The 21,286-nt window shown below is 53.5% G+C and overlaps 1 protein-coding gene across 3 annotated transcripts in view; it reads right to left on the bottom strand.

The window, feature by feature from the left end:
• The window catches only part of VWF (von Willebrand factor), a 137,978-nt gene that overhangs the window by 44,940 nt on the left and 71,752 nt on the right, over window positions 1-21,286 (bottom strand). For all 3 annotated transcript variants that reach the window (XM_027093341.1, XM_027093340.1, XM_027093343.1), the window contains exons 19-31: window positions 17,960-18,063; window positions 16,815-16,953; window positions 14,256-14,390; window positions 11,110-11,256; window positions 8,757-8,897; window positions 8,502-8,615; window positions 6,517-6,673; window positions 5,811-5,969; window positions 5,017-5,152; window positions 2,363-3,717; window positions 851-967; window positions 630-770; window positions 194-337 (exon numbers count right to left, since the gene is read on the bottom strand). In XM_027093341.1, the coding sequence (XP_026949142.1) occupies window positions 194-337; window positions 630-770; window positions 851-967; window positions 2,363-3,717; window positions 5,017-5,152; window positions 5,811-5,969; window positions 6,517-6,673; window positions 8,502-8,615; window positions 8,757-8,897; window positions 11,110-11,256; window positions 14,256-14,390; window positions 16,815-16,953; window positions 17,960-18,063 (2,989 nt within the window). The remainder of the gene's footprint in view (window positions 1-193; window positions 338-629; window positions 771-850; window positions 968-2,362; window positions 3,718-5,016; window positions 5,153-5,810; window positions 5,970-6,516; window positions 6,674-8,501; window positions 8,616-8,756; window positions 8,898-11,109; window positions 11,257-14,255; window positions 14,391-16,814; window positions 16,954-17,959; window positions 18,064-21,286) is intronic.

Raw genomic sequence — 21,286 nt, forward strand, 5'->3', positions numbered from 1 at the left:
TGAAGGATAAACACACATTTATTACTGCTTGGTTTCCAAATAACACAGGGATTGGGCAATTCCCCGCTGCTTGAAACCAGGCCCCATGTGGGTATTAAGTATTCAAAATCAGCCAGGACGTCGCAAAGTAACCGCCGCCCACTCTGAACCCGCTAGCAGTTTGCGGGCGCAGGACTGCACCCCCGACACTTACGGTTGGATCTGGCGGCAGCGGCGGCCTCACCCACTGAGTCCGTGGAAGTGCCCATGACCAGGATGACCACCGCCTTCGAGGCTTCAGGCCTGGCACCGTGGACTTGGGATGTGACATAGCGCACTGCAAAGCCCAACGCGTTCCCTGGAAGAGAGAACGGGCCACACAGTCAGTCCTGATGCAGGGAAGGTGGGTGTGAGGCCGGCTGAGCATCCTGCCTCCAGGGGGAGCCTTAGGTCATCGAAACGGAGTAACTCAGAGACTCAGAGAGTCTCACACACAAGTGAGATCGATCGGGAAGAGCACCTTGGCCCTTGGTTTACAGGGAAGAAAACGAAGGCCAAGGAGCCAAGGGGCCGGCCGGGGTTAACCGGTCACTTACACCAAGAACTGGGGCCAGACGCGGCCCCTGCACCCCAGCCCGCCAGCGCGTTACCGATTTGGCTGGGGCCGCCCTCCTGCTGCATGTGGTCCACGAGGCTCAGTAAGTGGGTCTTCTCCAGGGGCACGGTCCACGGCACGTCGATGGTGGTGATACTTCCGTACTGGAGCACCGACACCTGGGTGAGCTGAGGGCCTGACAGGAGAGGAAGCACAGAAGTCACACTCTGAATCAGGAAGAGCCCCTGAAAGCGCCCCTTCGGGCGCCTCACTCACCTATGTTGGCTCTTGAGATGAAAGCCTTGGCAAAACTCTTCATTTCGTCAAAGTAAGAAGCTGGAAAGCTGGAGGAGCCGTCCAGGAGGAGGACCACATCCAGGGGCTGGCTGCAGTCTGCAAGGAGAGCAGAGGGGAGCAACCAGGGCTGTGGGGGACTGGCACCAGGCCCCTGCAGCAGACACACACTCAATGGGTATTCAGGGCGCTGCCAACCACGCAGCGCCACAAAGGGGAGGCGTGTCCCCCGGTTCTGCACCTCGGCAGCTGGCGCCAGGCAGCAGGGAAGGGGGCCATGAGTCCCCGGGTTTGGAGGCACTGGGGAGACTCCAACTCCACCCAAAGGCAGTTTAAATGCTACAGATGGAAGCAAGAGGCATCCTCCCCTCCATTTCGGGGGCTGCAACTCTTCTAGAACTGAGTGAAATCCTGGAGCAGAAAACAGGCAGATGACAAGAGGAAACAGAGCAGCACACCCCCGGAAGGTGGGCTTGTGTGTCCTCAGGTCTCACGGGGCACGCAAGGAGCTAGAAGGTGAACCGATTAAAAATGCCTAAAGCTCATGTTAATGTTTGGGAACAGGGTCATGATCGCAGTGAGGAAACAAACTCTGGCCCAAACACTGTTCTGAGGTTTGATGATGCTATTACTGAAATAGCACGAGAATTTAGACAAATCTGTGGCTCTGATGAAAACAAAAACAAAGAAACAAAGGCACGGATAACGAGTATGGGGATCAAGAGACCGTAAAAGAAGGCTAGTGATTCTGGGGCGTCCCAACCACACCAAGTCAAGGTGTTAAAGAGCTCGGAAGTGACGCATCGTTAGTATCAGTTAAGAGGCAATAATCACAGCCGTGGAGTTACGTCATTTCTGAGCACCTGCTAAGTACCGGGTACCGCTCTAAGCGTATTTCAAGTGCTAGTGTTACCAGCATTTTACAGATGAGGAGACTGATGGACACAGGGGTACTTGCCCAAAATTACCCCAAAATTATTACCAAAATAATTGCAAAAATTACCCAGCTCGTAGGTGCCAGAGGTGAGATTCAAACTAAGGCAGCCCGGCTCCAGAATCTACTGGACTTCCTGGCCTCGCCCTGAAGAATGTCAGGCGCTGAGAAAAATTTTATCCACCCAGTGTGGTAAAAAAAGCTGATAGTCGCCATATTGAACAGGTTACCTCCAAGGCAGGGAGTGGAATTGGGTGGGGATGCGGCTATATGGTAAAGCAGGACTTGTATTTTTTTTACTCCATATTCTGGTTTTGCTTACATCTTAATAAGCTTGCATTACCTTTGCATTTTCAAACTCAGACAATAAGAAAAGATCCTTCCCCCCAAACAAAGATCACAGGTGGGGTGGGAGGTGAGGAAACGCAGACACTCTGAAGGCAGGGGTCTGGCCGAAGGCACAGAGCAGGGAAGCCAGATCTGAACCTGAGAATCGCGTCTCCACCAAGGCCACCCCCAGTGCCCCCAAGTCCTCGCCCCCATGCAAGGCGCCCGCATACCTGAGACGGGGGCGGAGGTGGGGAGATGCGGCCCCTCTCTGGAGCAGCACCTCTGCAGCACCAGGTCAGGAGCCTCTCGGGGGAGCGTCTCGAAGTCCTTGATGAAGATGGGGGCCTGGGGCCAGCCGATCTTCTCCAGCTCCGGCACGTCCACGCGAGGCCCCACTCCGATGGGCACCACCTGGATGTCTCCGGGCATCCGCCTGATCTCATCTGAGGCCGGGCTTCCCGTGACCATGTAGACCAGGTTGGGCGCCTGCCCCCGGTCCCCCTGGCTGGCCGAGAAGCTGTGCTCCGACAGGTACTGCAGGGCCAGCCCGGTGTTGGTCCGGTTGCCACCCCGGTAGCGGATCTCCCGCAGCCGCCGCAGGACGTCCTCCTTGGACTGCGCCTCTCTGAAGGAGTGCTCCACGGTCACCACGTACGAGTACTGCAGCACCGTGACGTGGACACCGTCCTGGCCCACGTCCATCTGCCGGATCACCTCCTCCAAGAACTCTGTGCTCCTGTTGAAGCTGGCCTCGCCCACGCTGTCCGACCCTTCCAGGAGGAACGCCACATCCAGGACCACGGAGCTCCTCCTGGGCGCCAGTGTCACGGGGACCTGGGCCGCGAGCGGCCGCTGCGTGGGGGCAGGCGCTTCAGGGGCGAGGTCGCAGAGGTAGCTGATGATCTCATCCCTCCGCTGCTCCAGCTCGTCCACGCCGCTGAGCACGAAGGCCTTGTTCTCGGGGGCCTGCTTCTCGAGGAGGCGGATCTGCCTGAGGCTGGCGTGGGGCCCGATGCCCACGGGGACCAGGACGACCTTCTTCTTCTTCAGGCCCTGGACGTAGCGGACCAAGTTCCGGGCCAGCCTGGGGGGCTCCTGGCTGGCCGTGAGCAGCAGGGCCACGCGGGAGGCCTCAGGCCGGTCCACCTTGCTGAAAATCTGGAAGAGCGTGTACTTCAAGACCTCGCTGGTGGAGGCCACCTCGCTGCCCGCGTACTTCACCTGCCCGGCGATGCGCCGCAGCTCCGACGGCCGCTTCCGGTCCTGCAGTGCGATGTAGGCGTGGGAGCCGTCATGGTACTCCACCACGGCCACGCGGATGCGCTTCTGGGAGATGTGCAGACGCTCCATCACGCCCACCACGAACGCCTTCAGCGTCTCGAAGTCGGCCTCAGACAGTTTGGAGGAGCCGTCCAGCAGGAAGACCAGGTCCAGGAGTTTGCTGCAGAAGAAGTCGTGCAGGGGCGGCTCCGGCGTGTCCTCCACGTACGGGGTGGTGAGGTCAACCGGGCCTTCTGTGGGGGGCACCACCAGGCCTCCCGGTTCCCTGCAGGCTTCACAGGTGAGGCTGACACCATCACAGTGACTGCAAGAGGGGAGAGACCAAAATGGTTCAGGAAGAACCTCTGGGCACTTCCCAGCCCAATGAACCCGAACCCCCAAGGAACACTCCCCACTCGAGAGAGACACCATGTTTAACATAGTCCCCAAGCAGCCCGCCTACACACACACACACACACACACACACACACACACACACACACACACTTCCCTTGAGTTTTGATCCCCTTGAAAGCCAAAGATTTCACCCACCCTAGGACCTGAAAAAGAATCTTTCTTCTTTCTTAGCAATCCACACAGCCATTCAAAGTTGGTTTATTTTCAACCTATGTCTCTAGCAACATAAATATTTAATTATAATCCAAGCCTTCTCCCAAATATCTCCAAAGACAAACACTGCTCTAAAATGTTGAGGTTGACCGGGCCTTATAAATGTTCTATCGAAGACAAATGCTTTTCAGTATTTATTACAACAGAATTTAAGCTGCATGAATTCTGTACTATGTTAACATGTTGGGCCCTAAGGAAGAGAGGAAAACTGGAGTAAAATCATTTCAGAGAGATGAATAAAGATGCAAAATCCCAGCTGGATCCGGCAGAATAAAGTACTGGGAGTGGCACACGGGGGTCTCCAAGACGTTAGACAGAGAACGACAGTGACTCACTCATTCTTTCCTGCAATGGACCCACCGTTTAACCCATCCTGTGCCAGGGTCTAGCTGTGCTCCACACTCAGCCCCAAGCCCCCCACACAAATTCTCACCCCGCCAGGCCAAAGTTCCAACCCCCTGGGCACGTCTCTCTTTCACCAGTGTCCTGGAAAGTGGCAGGCTCCGTCAGACCACAGGAGAAATCAAGCTGCCTGCGGCGGTGACCCACACAGGCTAGAACCTTCTCCTTCAACCCCGGTGGGAGCCCGGGGGCAGCGACCCGTGACTCCCAGTTACAAGAGCCGCATCCTGGGACCTTGGCCATGGCCCGAGGTGTCTGTGCCCCACTGCAGAGTCAGGGGCTCCACCTCTCTTCCTGCCCTGCATCCCCACCTCCAGTAAAAAAGAAATCTGACTTCCATAGATGCCTGTCCCCGGACTAGATGCCACCTCCAAGGATAAGAAGAGACCACGTCCTTCCTTCAGCAAGAAGAGCTAGAAAACCTAAATCTCTTGAGAGATATTTCCTGGAAAAGAAATATAGCCTGTCCTCAAAGACAGAGAAGCAAAGTAAGTAAGAACAGGACATTCTTCCCCAAACTGACACTTCTGGGCAGGCCCCCAGGTTAGACAGTAAGACCCATCACTCCGGACAACCAGGGGGACTGTGTTACCAAATCTGGCAGCGCTCAGGGTCCCCGGCGTTCAAGGTGATTTTCTTCCCGGGCGCTAAGCGCTGCCCGGCCGCCTCACACACAGGGCAGTCTTCAGGGTTGACGCAGGTCTGCAAAAGCTCATCCAAGATTTTCCCTGCATGAGAAGCCTCTCGTCAGGAGCCAAAGTTCCCACCTTTCCCACAAGGAAGACTCTCCTTGCACTAGAAGGCCTGTCCCAGCTCTGCCTGCCTCCCCCAAGGGTCCCCTCACTGTTTAGGGAGCATCCTTCTTTCTGAAAAATTAGGAGGGGGTGCTCCTTCCCCCACCTCGCCTCCTCCAAACCCCAGGACAAAGCAAATCTTATCTCCAAGGGTCTTTTTGCTCCTCCACCGAAGGAGAGATCTGATAACTCTAGATCTGTGCTATCCAATACTGTAGCCAGTAACCACGTGCAGCTGGTTACGTTTAAATCTCAATTAAGTAACGTTCAATAAAATTGAACATTCAATTCCTCAGACACAGGAGCCACATTTGAATAGAACTTTCCCAGCACTGCGGAAAGTTCTACCAGAAAGCGCTGCTCTAGATGATACGCCCATAAATAGACCCCAGAAGCATTGCATGGGAGCTCAGCTTGACAAAAACCACAGGTGGCCTGGCTTTGGTGGAAGGACACGGAAACACGACCTAGGGTAGTGGGGCTGGGGACAGGGCGCCACCAGGCGAGGCCGAGAAGAAGCAGTGCAGGGAGCCAGCTTTCCTGAGGACCATCCCAGCCCCGCACCCCTTCCCCGCGGGGGCCAGGGCCTCACCCGGAGGGCAGTGTGCGTGACAGCCCTCCACACACTGCACGGGGCAGGCCAGCGGCTCAGGGTGCTGGCACGTGACGGGACAGGCAGGAGCACAGCTGTTGTAGCGCCACTCACACTGGTACCCACTGTCCCGCAGGTTCCGTTCCTCGCAGCTCTGGGCTGTGCAGACCCCAAAACAGGCAGGACCGTTATTAAAGCACCGGGCAACCCTGGGCAACCCCAGACAGATGGCCCCAAGGAGGGGATGAGGGTACTGGGGAACTACGGAGTCACCACGTGAGAGGCGTCTAGGCTTTGAGAGCCCCTGAGCCAGGAGCCTCGCGGTTCTGAATCCATTTTCCTCATAAAAACGATCACCCACTTACATGCAGGAAGGAAGGCGCAACATAAAGTCTGAGCTGCTTGACCACGACGGCAAATGTGATCGTGTCTAATCACAGACACTCTGACCACCTTCTTCTCTTCGTCACTGCTCCCTCTTCTCCATTTCCTTGAATCTCTCTCCCCACTGCTCTCTCCCCATCGCTGTCTCCAGCCCCACGCCTCCTCATGCCCATGCGTGCCTTAACCCCCTTCAGCCTCGGCCATCACCCCCGCATGGGTCTCTGTCTTCTCCCCCACCAAGGCGCCCTTCCTCACCACCCAAGGTCTAAATGCGCGAGGGGGGAGGGGCGTGTCTGGGACCACGAGGGACAGCAGGACTCACGGCACAACGTGGGCGTCCTCCAGGCCACCACCTCGCCGTGCCGGGCACACACGTGGGCGTAGGCAGCGATGGCGTCGCAGAAGCAGGCACAGTCCCCGACGGACTCGCAGGAACAGGTGTCGTAGATGCAAACATCCAGGTATGGCTCGGGGTCCACCTGCAAGGGAGACGCAGGTGGCCTGGGCTGCACTTGGGGACTCTGGCTCTTGGTCTGGGCGTGAATGTTCCAGTGGTCAGAGGAGGGACAGGGGCTCCAGACAGAAGGAAAGATGTGAGGCAATGGTCCCAAGGAGGAAATGGGTAAAAAGGCAGAAATCCTACGTTCTTATGTGGAGTCCAGCAAGAAAAGGGGAAAAAAGCAACCCTGTCAGCCTCTCCTAGAAGAGATGTGCCTGAGAATTTTTCAAAAGAACATTCCTTTCTGTCCATCTGTCCACGTACCTGCTCAGCCATCCATCCGTCCCCATAAGCCACTCCCACCCTCTTGGGTGTCTGCGTGTTTTACATAAACACCACACACACACACACACACACACACACACACACACACACACACACACACTCTTTCCTGGCCTCCACTCAGCAAAGAGACTGAGGAAACACATCAGGACCACTCACACTGTCTCGCTGAGATGCTACAGGCTAGCGTGCTGGACCGTGGCCGGCCCGGTGCTCCTGGACTCCGACCCTAGATCTCCCCGGAGAGGAAGCCCACCGTCGGTCCGTGCTCAGTCTCAGGAGCCACCTCTCACCTTCGGCTGCCCCAGACGTGCCCCCCACACCCACCTTGTTCAGGGCAGTTGTGGTGAGGATGAATTCGGACGTTAAGCCGGTCACTGTGCCCAACAGCCCCGGTTTCCCTGACCCTCTCACTGTCCCCGCCCTTCCAGCTCAGGTGCCTCGGGTCTCCACCAAACCAGGGGACCCTAAGTATCCTTCGGGTCCTGAGGGATTAAAAACCACTGGATGGACAGAAAGAGCTGAGACACAGGTGTTCAACCGTCACTCCCATGAGGGAGCTGCCACGGAGCAGCACGCGTGTGCACCTGGCTGTGTGTGTGTGTGTGTACATATACATAGACACACGTGTACCCACATACACAGGTGTGCGTATATACATTCAGACAGAGATAGAGAGAAAACTGCATCGAAACTTGTTTGGGGAATTCCTTGTCACCTTGTGAGATAAAGACACAAAAAGAACCTGCTGTAGAGCACAGGGAACTGTACTCAGTAGTCTGTAATGGCCTATATGGGAATAGAATCTAAAAAAAAAGCAGTGGATATATGTCTATGTATAACTGATTCACTTTGCTGTACAGCAGAAACTAACACAACATTGTAAATCAACTATATTCCAATAAAAATTTTTTTTAAATGAAATAAAATAGAAAACCCACAAGGACCTACTGTGTAGCACAGGGAACTCTGCTCAATACTCTGTAATAACCTAAATGGGAAAAGAGTTTGAAAAAGAATAGACACGTGTATATGTATGAGTGAATCACTTTGCTGTACATCTAAAACACAGCATCGTTAATCAACTACGTTCCAATATAAAATAAAAATTAAACAACAACAAAAGACACAGAAAGAAGCCATAGAGTGCAGGCTGAAAATCTGGCTTCAAGACCAGAAAGGAGTTTCCGTGAGACAAGACCTGGGAACGGGGGCAGTGGCGCGGTGCCCGGGGCCAGAGACACGGTGGGCATGGGAGAAGGAAGCTCCCGCTCTGATGTCGGAAACAAGATCATCTGTGGGCGACAAGCCCTAAGACTGAGGCTGGAAGAGCAGCAGCATTGGATGCCCAGAGAACCACGCAGAAAAACGATCTGCCAGGCACTGCTCTCCTCATACACCCTCGATTATTCTTTCTGCTCCCCAGCCTGAAGCCAAGAGAGGTGAGCAGCTGCAGACGATCTCTGAGGCTCCTGGAAGCAACCGAAGCTAGAAGCGCCTGCCCCCGGGGGCCCCGCTGCCCTCACCAGCCTGTTGCACTCCTGGAAGATGTCGCTGGTGAGGATGCTGCAGGAGGAGTCCACCATCGTCTGCTTCAGGACGTTGTTGTGGCAGGTGGCAGGGGAGGGGTCCAGTGGCACCTGGGGAACCGGGCAGGAGTACACAGGTGGACCCGGAAGAGTCAACCCGGAAGGGCTCCAAGAGGCCCTCTCCCCAGGCTCTGCCCCCGCCACAGGCCCTAGCACCCACCGCCCACGGTCCGCACCGCGACCCCGACCTACTTTCTGGGTGTCGGCGCACCGTGGGCTCACTTTCCAGGAATTCCCGAAGTCCACGGGGTCTTCCTCCACTTGGAGGCTACTGCTGGTGAGGTCGTTGTTCTGGATGCCGTCAAAGTTCCCACACAGGCCACACACCTGCTCCTGGGGGACCAGTGGGGAGCATAAGCTTTGCAAACCTCAGAGCAAACTCTGAGTCAGGAAAGCGAGGGTTCCAGGCAGCATGGGAGGCAGGCTCGCCTGAGGAAGAGGAGGGTGGGAGGGGACAGGGAGGGAGACGCAGAAGGAGACCAGGGTGACCAGCAAAGTCTTGACCTTGCCAAGGCCTTTGCCCGGCTTCCACAATGACCTCATGTTAAGGTTAAGGAAACCAAGGCCATTCACAAAGAGAGGCAGCCCACCCATGTCCCTTGGATGGCCAACTAGGCCTCCAGGGCCCTGGTGTCTGCAGTATAAACCATCAGCTGCCCCAGTAAGGGTCTGAGCAGAAGAGGAGCTGGTCCAGCATTACACCAATGAGAATGTGAGAAGTCTGAGGGGGGAACGTTCTAGTCCTACTTGACCGTGGACAGGTGAGTCCCTTACCTAAACAACTGCAGCCTGTTCGGAGCAGGCTGGCCAGCACTAAATGCCCCCAGGGCTGACGTAATATCTTCCTCAACTCCATGTTCACCTATCATGGGCTGCAGGACACAAGTCCTGACCGACTAATGAATGAATGGGTGGAAACCATCACATAAGAACCCTGGACAAAACCGGAGCTATTTGGCCTGGAAAAGAAAAGATGCCATGCTCTTAGAACAAATTTGGAGCCCTGCCTCGGGACAAAGAGATGTGACTTATTCTATTTTGCTGGGAAACATGGACAAAAGGACAGAGATCTTTACGTGGCCCGACAGCCCCCATGGCATGGCCCCTGCCCCGTCCCTGCCCTTGGTAACTACCAGTCACCCCAAGCCCCTCCTCTCCAGCCGCCCTGGCCTCCGTGTCCAAACGCAAACACCGTCCACCTTAGGGCCTTGGCACCTGCCACTCCATCTGCCTGAATTCTCAAGTCAGGACATTTACGCGGTTCCTTCCCTCCCTTCCACAAAGACTCCACTCACACCCTTTGAGACGGGTCTCATCAGACCAACCAGTCTAAAACACACAATATCCCCACTAGAATATGATCTCCACCAGGGTTGTTGTGGACAAAACCATGGTGCCCGCAAAGATATCCACGTTCTCATCCCCAGAAGCAGGAATATGTTACCACACGTGGCAAAAGGAACTTTGCAGGTGTGATTGCGTTAAGGGTCCTGAGATGGGAAGACTGTCCTGGGTCATCTAGGTGGGCTCAGTGCAATCACAGGGTCTCATAAGGAGCACAGAAGTCAGAGTGAGAAATGTGATGTGACAGAGAGAAGCAGAGAGAGTGGAAGACGCTATGCTGTTGGCTGTGACGATGGAGGATGGGACCACAGCCAAGAGATGTGGGCAGCCCCAGAAGCTAGGAAAGGCAAGAAGACAGATTTTCCCCTAAAGCCACCAGAAGGAATGCAGCCCTGCCGACCAATTGTATACTTTTGATCTCCAGAACCAGAAGATAATCTATCTGTGTTGCTTTTCTAAGCCACTAAGTCTGTGGTAATTTATTATAGCAGCAATAGGAAACTAATACGAAGCTAAGATACATGTAAATATAACTATATATATATAACTATATATATATGACTATAACCATGTATACATATGTATGTATAGTTATATATAGTTCTTTCCCTGCTGTATCCACAGTGCCTAGAACAGTTGCCGGGAAGGTCTGTCCTGCCACCAGGGCAGACAGAGCACTTGTCACATTCATGCCCGTCAGAGAAAATGAAGTCCCAGCAAACCATCGGAACCTGGATGGATACTGCAAGCAGCTTTCCCCAAAGCAGGTGCTGAGTGGTTTCACTGCAAGCATTGGCCGATGCTGGCCTGTGGCCCCGTGGGAGGGTGCACCCGGAACGCTCTGCAGAGTTATGATAACATCACGCATGACCGTTTGCCTCTTGAGGTTAAGAAACCTTGAGAATAGCTCTTGCCCATCTTTTCTTTCCTTCCTTTGTGGATATAAACTGCTTGCCTAGCAAGGCCACTCAAGGGACTGTCTGCAGGGTCCGGGAACCCTCCCTCCTTCTCAGAGACAGCCTGTCTCGGGAACAGCCAAGGTGAACGCTAACCCTTGAGTCTTATTTGCAGCGGGAGGGAGGCTGGACTAGGTGACCACCCACCCTCCCCCAAGACGGCGGGCGGGGGCCGCGGACTGCTGCTCAGGAAGCTGAAGATGCAACCGGACAGGATGAGGGGGAAGCAGAGAAGGGCCACCCACCTGGTAAGTCTGCTTCAGGAACACAGAGATACCCAGGTGGCGGTCCCAGACCACGGAGAGGGCCTTGCCCAGCAGCACGGTGATGTACAGGCCGGACTCCACCACCTCAAAGTAAGTCTCATCCTTCATGGACCTCTTCACGCTCACCTGAGGGAGGACGCAGTGTGAGACCAGGACACTGATGGTCAGGTGTAAGGCCCGGCTCCCCCCGCCCCACGGCCCTCCAGAGCCGCTGGTCATTTGCCCCGTTCGGCCAGAGCTGCGTCCATCTTGCCTACCTCTCTCCAAGAATCCTAGGATAAAGAGGTGGCGGCAAAAACATAATTACAAGGTTAAAAATACAATGAAACCTATTGGCAGAAGATCACCTATCACGTCGTGAAAAGACGTGGACACTTGATCATTAAATACACATGGTCCCCTAAAGATGTTTTTAACGTGGTGATGGTTTTAAGCACCTCTAGGCAACTGATTTAAAATGGACCTAGAGACTGTCATACAGAGTGAAGTAAGTCAGAAAGAGGAAGACAGATACCATATGCTAACGCATGTATATGGAATCTAGAAAAGTGGTACTGATGACCCTAGGGGCAGGGCAGGAATAAAGATGCAGACGTAGAGAATGGACTTGAGGACACGGGGAGGGGGAAGGGTAAGCTGGGACAAAGTGAGAGAGTGGCATGGACATATACACACTACCAAATGTAAAATAGATAGCTAGTGGGAAGCAGCTGCATAGCACAGGGAGATCAGCTCAGTGCTTTGTGACCACCTAGAGGGGTGGGATAGGGAGGGTGGGAGGGAGACGCAAGAGGGAAGGGATATGAGGACGTATGTATACATATAGCTGATTCACTTTGTTATACAGCAGCAATCATTGTAAAGCAATTATACTCCAATAAAGATGTTAAAAAAATAAATTAATTGAATAAAATAAAATCCCTTATTGGCTTATTAAAAAATAAATCCACCCCTTTATTAAAACGAGCACTAGATTCTCCCCTTTCCTCCCATCTCCCACTCGAGTTGCCGTCAGCAGGAGTCACAGCTGAACAGGGAGACAGGGAAGCTCGGCGCTGGAAGCAGGAATCCCAGACTTCAGCCCCCGAAGGACCTGAGCCCTTGACTCAGCTGACTCGCTGCCGGTGCCGAGCCCTCCCTGCCCGTTTCACGGCACTTGGCTGACCATCTAACCCATAAGACTGAGGCTGACGCTAAGAACTTGTCACCCCTTCACCAAGGCCCTCTCCCTGGGGACACACCACAGGCAGAGCCTCCCACTCTATGTCACCACTGTCATCTGTCCTAAGTAGAACTGTCCCTGAAATGGACACGGCTGACCCAAGTCAACAGGTCCTGCTTGCTCCACAGCTATCTTCTCTAAGGGAGGAGAATTCACCTCCCACCCCCTGGTATCAGCGGGGGATCTTCCTGGACCAGGGCACGAACCCGTGTCCCCTGCATCAGGAGGCGGACTCTCAACCACCATGCCACCAGGGAAGCCCAGCGGTGGGTATTTGCCAGAAGGTAGGATGCGGGCTGAGGCCACAGAACAAAATGAAGATACGGGGAAGGGGTGAGCCCAGACCCAGGTCTCCCAGGTACCGATGTGGCCAGACCAGCACAGCTGTGCTCCAGGGACCCCTGCCACTTCAGACGCAGGTTCCTGGGCCTCACCCAGACCTGAGCCAGGACCTCAGGGTGGACCTGAAGGTTGGTGTCTTAAACAAGGTCTCCTGGGTGGTTCTCAGGTAGACCTCTGAGAGCCACTCCGTGAGCTCTTAGCACACAGGGCCTGAGTCTGTGCACTTTGAGCTCTTTAGCAAAGATTTTATCTAAAAAGAACCGAAAAACATAAAAGAAGGTAAAAATCCCCCCAAACACCATCATCTCCCAAAATATATATTTATATATGCGTGTGTATATATAACACATTGGATGTATAATAAGTGTGTATATACTTGTATATATATTATATATGTGTATATATGTATGTATATGTGTGTATATATTTTTGTGAATATATGTATACAAGTGTGTATATGTGTGTATACATTAGTATATAATATATAATGTGGGTATATAATACATACTAACCTCACATACTATATATGTGTGTATATGCGTGTATATATTTGTATATATAATATATGTAAAGGTGGGATATATCTGTATATTACGTATACATGTGTATATTTGTATGCATAGTATACGTGCATATATGTGTATATACATTTGTATATATAATACATATAAATGTGGGTATATAATATATATGTGTGTATATTTGTATGTATAATGTATGTGTACATGTGTGTACATTCATATATAATACATAAAACTGTGGGTATATAATACATATGCATTTGTGTGTATACTTGTGTGCATAATATATGTGTATATGTGTATACATTTGTATATATAATACATATAAATGTGGGATTTAACATATATGTATATGTGTGTAATGTGTATAACATATTTGCATTTATAATGTATGTGTACATATGTGTTCATACATTTGTATATGTTATATTTATATATATGTGGGTATATAATATATATGTATATATGTGCATATACATTTGTATATATAATATATATATGTGGGCTATAATATATATGTATATATGTGTATGATATATTTGTATGTATAATATACGTGTATGTGTGTACCTTTGTATATATAATATATATAACAGTGGGTATATAATATATATGTATATGTGTGTATGCATAGTATACTCGTGTGTGTGTGTATATTTGTATATATAGTGTGTATATTATACATATGTATATATGTGTGTGTATATACGTATTCCTATATGAAAGTCCTCCCACCCTCCCATCTCCCGTCGCCTCCAGAGGTCAGCCCTGGCTCTCCCAACGCTGGTGCAGATATGGTTACACACCCTTCTCCACATGTGTGTCTGCACTTCCTTCCACTAAAATGGATCGTGTAATCTGTCACCACCTGCCACCCGCCACCCTCACAGGACGAGGCGAGGTCAGAGGATACAGCGCTACCTCATCTCTCCACTGGTTGCACGACGTTCCATCCACACACGTTCTGGACGAACACTCGGCATGTGCTCTTCATCAGCCAACGGAGGGGCATGAGGGTGGAGGGACGAGCCCACACTCACCTCCCCATCAAACAGCTCAATCTCGCCTCCTTCCACCAGGATGGTGACACGCCTCCTGCATTTCAGGGAGGGGTAGCCGCACCCCTCGTTCCCCACCAGGATCCGGAAGGTCCCAGGGTTACTGCCACAGTAATCCTGGGGAAAAACAGGTGTCAGGATAGAAACACTCTCCCTGCTACTCCTCCCCAGATCAGCAGACTGGCGTCCCATCACCTCAGGCCTTTGAAGGATGTGTTACAGGAGTTTGCCATGTCCACGTGTGTGTGAGAGAGACAGACAGACAGACAGAGACGGAGGACACTCACAGGTGTGTCACCCTCAGCCATCACCTATGAACCAGGTGCCTACAGCCAGGTGGGAGGGGGGGTGGTGAGGGGTGGGAGGGAGAGAAGGAGGGACACAGGGAGAGGGAACGTGGACCCATCAGCCTACAGCTCCCCCTAAGCCTGTTAGTCCAGCCTCAGCCAGGGAACTAGCACAGTCCAGCCACGTGGCACCTGGCAGCTCTAAGTTCTGGTGGAGTCCCTCTGGACTGCTGGCCCAGAACTATAACCGAAGACTGCCGGACCCAGCAACACCAGCTGAGCTACCGTCCCTAGCAGGGAACAGAGGGTATGGGAGCACTGGTCCTCGCTGGGGAATTGCATAGAAAGGAAGCAAAAGCCGACACGTTTCTGGCAAATATCTCCCATGGTGGCTATTGCTGTGATGTGATGGGAAAAAAAACACCCAGCACAGAAAAGCTAGGGGTGGGCCTTGTTTCTGCCACTTACTGGATAATACTGAGTAAGTCACTTACCTCTCTGACCCTCATAAACACACACACACACACAGAGGCACACGTACAGAGACACATGTTCACATACACACAAAGACACACACATACATACAAAGACACATACACTCACACACACATGTACATACATTCCACACACACGACGTACCCCTCTGTAAGATGGGATCCGCCAACTTGATGGGATTGGTAGGTTAAACGGGTTTGTCTTGGGTTAATGGGATTGTGAAAGTTAAAAGAGGGAATGAAGGTACAAGTGCTTTGTCACCAGCTGAGATTTTTCTGAAGGAGAGAGTTAAGTCCTGATAACACCTCCCAAAGAAGGAAGGGAGGAAAGGGAGGGGGGCCCTGGACAAAGTATCAGAGGGGACAACGGCACTGGCGGTGGGGCAGGAAAAGCAGCCCCACGAGGGGCACGACTCGGAGGGGTTCCGACTGGCTCCTAGGCTGAGGCGGTAGGTCTGACCGGCCCCTCTCGTTGCACTGAAAGGTCGTGTTTTCTGGGTGCCCAGATCTGAACCTGGCTGGGGAGTGGAGCCCCAGAGCTGGTATCACCCCATCTTCTGCTACCAAGGCTGGGAGGCAGACAGATAACAGAAAGACGGGCTTCCATAGACGATGTGTGGGAAAGCCCTAGAGGGTTCCTGGGTGTGGGTAAAAGCATGTCGTGGGGTGCACGCCTGTCTCCCCAGCACGCCGCCCACCTCTCTGGGGCCAGCCTGGGGCGCGGGCCAGAGGCAGGGGGCTCGCTCCCCGTGCGCTGGGCAGGCGTCATGCTTGGTGCCCCTGCCCCCGTTGCCTGACTCCCGTGCCCTGCAGCTCTGTCTCTGGGGCTGAGGCTCCCTCGGGTCTGCGGTCCTCCCTCCAGCCCACACCGAGCCCCTCCCCTGACGCCCCCGAGAGCGGAGACGGAGGGACCACAGTTGTTTAAGCTGCGCAGAGCCCAGCCGCCTGGAGGACAAAGCGCTCGGCCCTCCTTGCTCACCAGCAAGAGAAATTTGCAGGAATCCATGGGCGGGAAAGGGGGCAGAGCAGCCCTCAGCAGCAGCTACGATTCCCCCAGGCCGCTCCTCGGCCTGCCGGGCAGCGGGACCTTCTGTACCCACAGCCCCTCACCGCCCCCCCCATTCTGAGCTGCACGAGGTTAGAAATGAAAATGGTGGAGAATGCGATGGAATGGAATGGGGACTTCCCTGGCGGTCCAGCGGTTAGGACCCTGCGCTCTCACTGCCGAGGGCCCGGTTCAATCCCTGGTTGGGGAACTAAGATCCCACAAGCCTCGAGGTGCGGCAAAAAAAAAAAAAAAAAAAGAGAATAGAACAGAATAAAACAAAATAGAATCACAGGGCGGGAACCGAACTCCAGGGGCATTTCAACCTTCCCTGAGTGGGCTGCTCACTGCCCAAGGATGGGGGCAGGAAGGGTGCTGGGGCTGAAATCCAGCCCGGGCTCCACTCCCCACTGGTACCCTGACTGAGGCCGTGTCTGCAGAAGGAAAGGGAACCTTCCTCTCCTTGCATTGTGCTGGGACTGGGGCGGATGGGAGCCTGCCCCACACCAAGGCCAGTCAACGAATGAGCTTCTGCCCCGTCCTGGGAGGCGTGCAGGTGAGCTGGGGGAACACAGCCATCACTCGAGTCTCGAGGTCCTGCCTCTGCAGGGGCTGGAAAATCACCCCCGTAGAAACCAGCCCCCAGAGCTGTTTCCACCCACAGAACGGTGGCATCCAGCCTGGGAGCACACCCACCCCCGAACCCTGCTCTCACCTGTGCCAGGACGTACTGGCACTCCCCGGGAAACAGGTACTTGAGCCCGTCAAAGGTGAGGTAGTGAGCCAGGCCCAGGGCGGAGCAGGTGGCGTCGCACACGCGGTCCGTGCAGTTCCACTTCCGGTCCCGACAGACACTGGGAACAGGATGAGGGGGGTGAGGGCGGGGCCTTGGGGGTCGGGACAGCAAGGACGCCACCCACCCTCCAGGAGGCCTCAGGAAGCGTCGGGAGGGTGGTCTGCAGCCTGTGGATCGGACCTCATAGGGCCCCGCGGTCATGAACCCACACATTTTTAGAGCACGGGGCCCAGGAGGAGAGGGAAGCCATGCTGCGCCCCCCCCACCCCGTCACGAGGCAAAGAAGGGCCCTGGTTGGCTGAGGTGACCCAGGGACACTCTGTCACCACCTGCTCCGGACGTGCCAAAGCCCAGCCTCCCAGGACATCACCTGGAAGGGGCCACAGGGTCTCTACAGAAAAGACACTGAGGCCGATAGCCCCTCTGAGGCTAAGGGGACACACGTCCAGAATGGCAGGAAAATTCTGAGCTGGGGAAACAGTGACCAGCTGTGAGCTTCTGCCAGGAGAGGGTGGGCAGCAATGTGTGTAAACCCGCAGCGACTTGCCGGCTGCCCTATGGCCCCATCCCTCCGCCCAGTAACAGAGCCGACATCAGGAAGCCCGACAGGGGCGGCAGCGGTGGAAAGCTCAGACCTCAGGCCCCAGACACTAAGCCCCTTACTGCCTGTCCCCGTGGCCCTTCCCTAAAGCTGTGCACGGTGAGTGAGCGGAGCCTGGGGTTGTGTGAAGGACGGTCTCTTTCCAGGCAAGCACACTCGCAATATGGCTGGGGGACAGGACAAGGCCAGAGAAGGACCCCCGATCCCGTGCCCTGGGATAGCTTGGTCACGCGTGCAGTGATGGATATGGCCCTTATCTTCCCCAGGAAACACTGCTGTCTAGAAAGTGTCCCCGTGGGGTGAGTACACAGGATGATAAAGTCTCCCATTTGACAGATGGAGAAACAGAGGCACAGAGAAAAGGAAAGGAGCAGCCAGGTTACCACGGGTGGGAGGGGAGCAAGTACCAGAGCAACACCCCACCCCCCGTCCCCAGCATTCCTGGAACCCTTCCCGGCCTCACCAAGTATTGCAGTCCACCTTCACCGTCTCTCCGGGGCTGTACTCTCTGCCCTGGTGGAAGCAGGGACACCTTTCCAGGGCCACACACCTGTTGTCCTGCCGGACCTAAGGGAAAGCGATCCAGAAGTCTTGGGGCCGGAACGAGTGATCCAACAGCCGCGGCCAGAGGCGGCCCAGGGAGCCCACGCCCAGTCCTGGGCTGGAATCCCGGCTCTTGTCTACACTGGTCCCCCGGCTCAGCTGAAGACACTCTGACCCCCTCCGCCCTCATACACTGCAGGGGCAGGAGCCCTGGGACCTGGTGGAGACTCTGATAACACATGTCAGAAGCCTTTGAGACATGCATCTCCTTAGACCCAGTAATTCCTCCAGAGGACTTCTCCAAAGGTAATAGAGTTATAGGCAAAAACTAATGTACAATTATTTATCATTCCAAAATAAAAATGGAAGCAACTAAGTGTTCAACAATAGGAACGTGATTAAACCCATTAAGGAATCTCCAGGTGATGGTGTCCTGTGGAGCGCACTAAAGTCTGAAAAGTTTTGAGAACTACTTATGCTGTTAATTTCTAAAACAAGGGAGAAAAAAAACTGTATACACATATGGTCCCAATGATTAATATATATATGCATATATTTCAAAAAAAAAAAAAAGTCTTGAAGGAAATATGTAAGTTGCCTCCAAAGGGCTTGGGAAGCGTAGAAGTTGCCTCTGGTGGGCTAGGATAAGGGAATCTTATTTTCTTTTTTCGTTTTTAAATTTTTTTTCTGAATGTTCTTCATTGAGCATCTACTATGTTCTATAGCTGAAAAAAATGGATAATGTATTTAATAAAATGAATTAATTAGTGAACAATGCACTTAATGCCGTAGAGGTGAAAGTTGAATAGTGGCCACAGGCAGGGATGGACCAGAACCAGAGGCTGGGGGTTTTTCAAGCCCTACGTGCACCCTTGTCACCCCGTCCCCTGACGGTCCAACACACCCTCACAGGGCCTGCCCTTCTTCCCCACCTCCCCACCAGTGAAGGAGTAACTATGTGACAGGTTATACTCCTCAGGGGTGCCGGGGCCAGGAGGAAAAGAACGAAGACCCGCTGGCCCCAGTGACCTGAGGGAGAGCTGGCCAAACCCACGCTGATCCCACACGGAGATCTGCTTCTGTCCCAACCCCAGGAGGCAGCCCTGGACGCCGGCTCTGAGTGACCCTGGGCGAAGGGACCACGGCACTCTGGTTCCAGAGCCACCCGAGGGGCGAGAAGCTGCTGGTCTGGGTGCCTTAGCATGTGTGCGATCCCGTCACTCTGCAGACAAGCCTGGGTTCCCTGGGCCTAGAGCCAGACAAAGCCCTGGGACAGAGCGGTCTTGGGCTGAACAAAGACTAAACTCACGTGTGTGCATATGTATGTGTGTATGCAAGTGTGTGTGTGCATGCATGTGTTTGTGTGTGTGAGTTTGCGTGTGTGTGCATGCATGTGTATGTGTGGGTGCGTGCGCGCGTGTGTGTGTTTGTGTGTTGGAAGGGGTGGAAAGAAGAATCCCCACGACTCAGTCACCAGCTTCATGCAGCCTCTGGCGTGTTCCCGAGGCCCCGAGGCCTAAGGGAAGGGGCAGGATGGGAGCTAGAGTGAGGTAGATGCAGGGGGACCACGCTCTAGGTGGCTTGTACCTCCGGGGGCCACAATGTCCTTGGCAGACATCCAGCTTAGGCACCCGGGAGGGAGGACGGCAGCCCAGTGGGAACAGGGAGGATGGGAAACGTCCCTCCACCCCAGTCTTCAAAAGCCTTGCAATCAGGCTTCACCCCCGCACCCCCCAAGCTCGTCATCTTTGATGGAAGTCCCAGACCCGCCACCTCGTGGCTACTCTGGGAATGACCGTGGCCTCCCTGTGGACCCCCGACCTGCTCGCCAGCCCGGGCTCCTGCAGTTAATGGAGACCAACCAGACAACGAGCCTCGTTATGGGAAACATTATGTGAGGCGAGACGATGCAGGATGGATTCCAGAAAGCGGCTCTGCTCACCTCCCGCATGCTGGACGTTTTTACCTCTCTCCAGGGTGGTCAACCCACTGACAAAGAGTCCTGCACTCCCAGGGCCCAGGTAACCCCTCGCCTGAGCCAGGGGTGAGTCCCAGGGAGCCCGGCCCTCTTCCAAGGGACAGAAAACTCAAATCCCAGTTTGGCCATGAAACAATACTGTCACCCCCTTCCGAGCTCTCACTGACAAACCACATGGCTCCTCTCTGCCCTGCTTATTTTAGTGAAAGGAGATGACTAATGGATGGATTATGATATTAAAATAGGACCTTGGTATCAAATGAGGACAGGGGCATGGGTTTAGACCTAGGTCAGAGGTGGAAGAAGCAAAGTGGAGCCTTAAAGGGAGAGGAGAGGTTTCTCAGCAGGAGGCTCCCGACTTGGAACAGAAGATCAAATATCACCCGCCCAGCCAGAAGCACCCAGAGTCCTAAAGCGCCAGAGAATCCACAGAGATAGAAGATAAAGACACAAGCAGGAGACGGACGGGATGGAGATGAGAACAGGTCCACGGGTAGGCGGGCCAGTACAGCAGCCTCGAAGTGAGTTTCGTGCAAGTCACTTACTTAAACTTCATGTTTGAAAAGAAGAGACCCATTCCTGCCTAGTCTTTTTCCCTTTAGGACACCAGAAGGATAATAAGATAAAGTTGACGAAAGTTGACGAATGTCCTTCAAGGACTTCAGAAGAAAACAGGCAGAAATAGCTGTTGCCATTGTTCATCAGCTCCTGACACCTTGAGTAAGAAAGGCGCGTGCTAAGAACACAGTCCTGGGTCTTGATCAGCAAGAAAAATTATGAAGTAGAAAAAAATTGGCATTGTTGCTCTTCTCTGAAAAGGCCCCATCTTCACCCCACCGTACTGACCCATTCTCCAGAATCTTTTATTGCCTTCCAGCTGTCCTCTGTTCTCCCCACCAATACTTCCAGCTCCATGCAGCTGCCTTCAACTAGATGTTTGCTAGAGGAAAGAATCTGATGAAATAACTCATGCTAAAGTGTGAATGACTTCCTATGAGGATTTATAAGGTAAGCTTTTTTAAGTTGTTTCTTATTAACCAAACTAAATTCATACCTATTATATCTCAGTAAACCTGATTAGGTGACAAATCATAGGACGTGTACGAGATATCTTTGAGACAGGAGGGCTTTCCTGGGCCTTTTAGAATGACATCTCGTAGGATTTACAGTGCGCACACGCGAGGCCCTCTCTGGATGGGCCCCTGAGCCCAAGCCCTACCTTTCAAAAAGCAGCACCAACCAAAGGGGAAAAGGGGGGAGGGATAAATT

The sequence above is a fragment of the Aethalodelphis obliquidens genome, unplaced genomic scaffold, assembly GCF_003676395.1.
Source record: "Aethalodelphis obliquidens isolate GAN/ISIS:26980383/991018 unplaced genomic scaffold, ASM367639v1 scaffold83, whole genome shotgun sequence".
NCBI classification, from domain to species: domain Eukaryota; kingdom Metazoa; phylum Chordata; class Mammalia; order Artiodactyla; family Delphinidae; genus Aethalodelphis; species Aethalodelphis obliquidens.